Consider the following 5902-nt stretch of genomic DNA (forward strand, 5'->3'; position numbering starts at 1 on the left):
CGAATTTTTATTATAATGTCACATTGAAACATATGTTTTAAGCTTATGCGACTGAACATAGAATGGAAGTCTAAGTTGCCTACGTACTTCGATGAGCATGATCAAGTCCTCTTTCGAGATTTTTAACCTAGCGGACTTTTTTTTTTGTGGGTTTTGTTTGTAGTTTAGGATATTGGGGTCCAGAAGCATTGCAACATGCAGTTTAGGCTCATGCATTAAGGAGCATGTCTTTTTCAAGGATAATACCTCTTCAAAAATTTCCCATGGATAGGGCCAATTCTCATGTCATCTGCATCAACTAACTTGTAACCTCCACTTGAATAGGACTCTTGCACAATATATGGACCATCCCATTTTAAAGTGAATTTGCCCCTAAGTTTACGAGAGGTGATAATAGGTCTTCTTACTACAAGAACTTGATCGCCAACTTGGAAGGACCTCAAGCGAACTTTTTTGTTGAAAGCACGAGAAAGACGAGCTTGATAACATTCAAGACTTTGTTGAGCTTCTTGCCTTTTTTCATCAAGGGACTCTAGTTCTTCAAGGCGCAGACAAGAGTTTTCTTCTTCAGTAAGACCTTCTCGGACAGCGAGTCGCAGGGATGGTTTTTGACGCTTAAGAGGAAGAATTTCTTCGACTCCATGTATAAGAGAATAAGGAGTTGCTTGTGTCGGCATGCAATGAGTCATCCGATATGCCCACAAAGCTTCTTCCATTCTATCGTGCCAATCATTTTTAGACTTGGAGACGACCTTCTTTAACAAGTTGCAAAGTATCTTGTTAAATGCTTCGGCTAGTCTATTTGCAGCAGCATAATACATTGATGAATTACGTTTTTGAAGCCAAAAAGGTCACAGATCTTGGTCATCAATTTGTTATCGAACGGCTTGCCATTATTTGTTATTATATAACTAGGAATTCCGAAACGACAGATGATGTTCACTCGAATGAAGTTTGCAACATTCTCCTTCTTCACTTCCTTGAGAGTGACGACCTCGTCCTATTTCGAGAAGTAATCAGTTGCAACCAAGATGTATAGATGTCCTCCAGAAGATTTTGGAAGTGGTCCAACTACATATAATGCCCAAACGTCAAATGGCCAAAATGCAACAGTAGGGTGTAACATTTCAGGTGGTTGGTGTATAAATTTTGCGTGAAACTAGCAAGCCTTACATCTTCGAGCATAATCTAAGAATCTTTCACCATTGTTGGCTAGTAGTAACCCATCCTCTTAATGTGGAAGTGGAGCTTCGGCCCAGATTGATGTGATCCACAAACTCTAGAGTGTGCCTTTTGCATAGCTTGAGTTGCTTCATCTTCCCCTAAACAACGTAAGAGAACTCCCTCAAATGATCTTCGATACAAAGTATCTTTGTAGTAAAGAAAGCGAGGGGCACGCCAACAAATTTCGGTCTTTCTCCTTGGATCTTCTAGAAGTATCCCATAACATAAGTAGTCAATCATGGTTCATCGCCAATCAACCTTCTCAGTTTCAGCGACGGCTACCAAATGCTCAAGATTGCTTTCTTTATCCTCGTTCTCATCTGGTGGTGCTATCCATTTTTGGCAGATAGTGATTTGTGTTTGGCCGGGCAGAGTCAATGTCAAAGCTAGAGCAGCTAAGGCATCAACTTTCTTGTTTTCCTTCCTTGGCATATGCTGAAGAGTTACATTGCCAAGTCATCCGATAAATTTCTATGCATAATAATGATAAGGACACAATTCTGGCTTTTGACCTCGGAGCTACCGAGCAATTGATTGATCACTAACTTAGAGTCTCCAAAAATATGTAATTGGAATTGTCTCATATGAACAGATATCTCAAGCCTAAGTATGAGTGCTTGATATTCTACAATGTTGTTGTAGCAATGTTGTGTTAAGGTGAAAGAATATGGCAAGACCTCTAATTGAGAAGTGAAAAACACGACACCTGTGCCAGCTCCTTCACGATGTGCGGCACCATCAAAATACATTTTCCAAGGTGGTTGCACTTCGATGACCATTGCATCCTCATCAAATAGTTCATTAGTCAACTCCTAATCATCAGGTATTGAATGATCTACCAAGAAATTTGCCAAAACATGTCCTTTTACAGCTTTTTGTGGGATGTACATAATCTCGAATTGTTGAAATTAGAGGTACCACCTTGCTAATCGATCATTGAGGATGGGTTTTGACATAACAAACTTGATCGATTTTGCCTTTGAGGCGAGACAGATGACATGAGCTTAAAAGTAGTGCTTTAACTTTTGAATTGCGAAAACCAATGCCAAACACAACTTTTCAATCAGAGAATACTTTAACTCATTTGGGGTCATCATCCTACTCAAGTAGTAGAGGGAATTTTCTTTACTTTAACCATTTTTTGGGGCCAAAAGGGATCCACTTGACCTTTCTTGGGCCCTAATATATAGAATCAATGACTTTCCTGGTATAGGGGCTGCCAGAATTGGAGGTTTTATCAAGTAGGATTTGATGCTTTGGAATGCGTTGCTACAAGCTTGATCCATTCTAAAGGTACACCCTTCTTCATGAGACGGCTAAAAGGTTGACACTTCCCTACTAGATTTGAGATGAATCTTCCAAGATAAGCTAGTTTTCCTTGTAGACTAGACTTTTCAATTCATGTATATTTCTAGGCTCGGGAATCTTCAAGATTGCATCAACTTTGGCTTGATCCATCTCAATCCCTTGATGTCGAACAATGAAGCCAAGGAATTTTCTAGAAGTAAATCCAAAGGCACATTTCAACGGGTTCATTCTAAGTTGATATCTCCAAAGTCGTTCGAACACCTTTTTTAGGTCTTGCAAGTGGTCTCGTCCCTTTCTTGATTTCACCACTAAATCATCCACATAGAATTCCACATTCTTGTGGAGGATGTCGTCAAAGATATTCTGCATTTTTCGGCATTCTTCAATCCAAAAGGCATTACTTTATAGCAATAAATGCCTTTAGGAGTGCGAAATGCAATAAGCTCTACATCTTTCGGTGCCATATATATTTGATTGTAGCCAAATGATCCATCAAATAAAGACATCACCTCGTATCCGGTGGTGGAATCAATCATAAGCTTTGGGATGGAGAGCGGATATTCGTCCTTAGGGCATGCATTATTAAGGTCTCTAAAATCGACACAAACTCAAATTTGGCCATTATTCTTCTTCACAGGAACGATGCTTGAAATCCATGTAGTATATTTAACCTCCAGAATGAAACCAACTTCGATGAGTTTATTGACCTCGGCATCTATTGATGTGATCAATTCTGACCTGAAGTGTCTTTGGGCTTGCTTAATAGGACGAGCTCCTTTATTGACCGCGAGATGATGAACTACTACTTTAGGATCTAAACCAGGCATCTCTTTGTAGCTCCAAGTAAAGACATCTCTATATTCTTTGAGTATATCCACATAAGTGCTTTCTTCATCTACGGTTAGTAGGGCACTTACATAGGTGGGCCTGGAGTCTTCCGTTATGCCAAGGTTGACATCTTTCAATGCATCAACTATCATTTTAATTCCTTCTTCTAGTTCTGAATGAGAGTCCTCGACATCTTCATCTTCTTGGGGATCACCATCATTAAAAGATATGTGGCCACACCAAGAGGCGTCTCCCAAAATTTTGTCAACCTTAGAAATGAAATGTATTGCGCCTCATTCGCAGTAATATGATATGAAGATCCTACACTTTACTCATCCTCTTCACGTTCTTTGATGTGTACCACTGTGTGAGTCTTCACTTTGAGTACCTCTTCGCATGAAATCAGAAGTTCTGATTGTCACCTCATTCTGGAAGGGATCATGCTTTGACACTCTTTGGAGATACTTTGGACTCTAGATGGAACATGTCTTCTTATTTTTCTATAATTTCTTTGGGACTTATTCTTCTTCCTTTTCAATGGCCCCAACCTCGCTAATACAGAAGTTCTTGTAGTTGGTTCTCCATGTCGATCAAAGACAGAAGGCCTTTTATTAGGATCAGCGGGTTCATCTTCCATCATGATATAGTTACTACTTGCTCTTCTAATGGAGATGCGAACTGGTGGAAATTGTTTGTAATCCAGGCCCTCACGTGATTGCTTCACCACATGTTCCTTATCCTTCATCGTGTTTGCTTTCCTTGTAGCTTCAGATGGGAGCTTCCCTAACTTAGATGGTTCGTTGGGATCATATCCAGCTTTTGCGAACAACCTGTAAGCATTTGGATCAAAACCTTCATTTGTGCGCTTTGTAGGGAGTGCCTTATTTTGAGGCATATTAGGGGCCACAAACTTTTCCAGTAGCTTTGAAGACAATTTTATGGTATCAATCTACTTGATAGGAAGTGTTAATTCTTTTAGTGCATCTTTTTGGAGGCTTGATGATTCTCTTTCATCTTTCTTCACTTTTGGGACGTAACGAAATAAAGGAGCTATTTTCTTACCTGCAGTTACAACATTCTTTTTATGAGCTTTCGAAACTTGGTATGCTTCTATTGTAACGTTATCTTCACCAAAAGTTACTTCGGCCCTTTTGGACACAATATTATCACCTTTGGCCTTCGTGGTGTCATCAACTTTTACTCTCTTCACGATGCGGTTCTTCAAGTAGAACTTTGCATCAGCGAAGTATGTCTCGGCTTCAGCGGATGGATTGTCATCGGCAACTATCTTCTTTTTGACTCCATCTTTATTATATTTCAAACATTGGTAGTAAGTTGATGGGACAACTTTGTTCTTGTGTATCCATGGTCTGCCAAGCAACAAATTGTATGAAGTCTTTGCATCAATCATATGCATCCGTGCACTTTATTGCATATCTCCCATGGTGATTTCTAGTTTGATAGCCCCTATGGCCCTTTGTCCCCCTTGATTGAATCCTTGAATCATCAGATGACTTTTAGAAAGTTCTTCAGTTGAGATGCCAAGTTCTTTCATTGTGCGAATGGGAAGAATGTCAACTGCAGATCCTTCATCTATCAAGATTCTGTTTATCCTCCGCTCGAGCACATAACCCGTCATAAACAAAGGGAGATTGTGTGGTGTCTCACCAAGTAGGAGATCGTCTTCAATGAAGGTATTTTAGCATTACAAATATTTACTTCTTGGAAGGGGGACTCAATAAGACATTTAGACGGTGATGGAGATGGTGTTGATGTAAATTCATTCTTTTCCTCTTCTTCTTCATGAGCATTACAAGACAAGGCCTTGTCATCATCGTCAGAAATCCTCATATGAAACCAACTCAGAGGAATTCTCCCAAAGTCACAAGGTAGCATGACTTTTGGTGATGGTGTGTCTCTATTTTCACCTTTTTTGGGTTCTTAACCATTTGTTACTTCTTTGGTCTTCTTACCATCTTATTCCTCACAGGTTGCTTCGTTGATCCTTTTTGCAGACTCAATTTACGGCGTCTTCGACGAGTCACTAGGGTCCAACCTTCTTCATCAGGTTGATCAACTTGGACTTTGTCATCCTCCAACAATTCTTCATATTTATTCCCTTCACATATGCATATCTCAATTGGATCAAATGATCCAAAGGCAACAGACACATGGTTTGTGCTCGCCTTTTGTCTTTAAGCTCGATCTGTTTTTGACGAGCCAACTTCATAACTTTGTCCTTGAGGACAAAGCACTTCTCAAGGGGGTGACCTACAAGCCGATGGTATTTGCAGTAATTCAGGTCATTGCTTTTTCCAGCTTCATCTGGCCGCTTTATCTCTGGCAGCTCAATAAGCTTAAGCTCGAGGAGTTCTTCAAATATCGCAGGCACGTCGGAGTCTAGAAATATGTACTCTATTTCTTGCATCTCTTTGAGAATCAACTTCCGATTTGCATTGCCAAGAGAGGAAGTTGTTTTCATTTTCTGTTTCTTGCTCACCTTGGTAGTTAACTTCAAAGGAGAGGCATGACGCTCATGGAT

The 5902-nt window shown here is 40.0% G+C and overlaps 1 protein-coding gene across 1 annotated transcript; it reads right to left on the reverse strand.

Annotated features, from left to right (window-relative positions):
* Positions 1–233: 233 nt before the first annotated feature.
* LOC142166085 (uncharacterized) lies at positions 234–821 on the reverse strand. Its single transcript, XM_075224501.1, has one exon. It carries the CDS (start codon positions 819–821, stop codon positions 234–236), a length of 588 nt encoding a protein of 195 aa, XP_075080602.1.
* Between the last annotated feature and the right edge of the window lie 5081 nt (positions 822–5902).

This window comes from Nicotiana tabacum, chromosome 11 (genome assembly GCF_000715075.1).
Source record: "Nicotiana tabacum cultivar K326 chromosome 11, ASM71507v2, whole genome shotgun sequence".
NCBI classification, from domain to species: Eukaryota; Viridiplantae; Streptophyta; class Magnoliopsida; order Solanales; family Solanaceae; genus Nicotiana; species Nicotiana tabacum.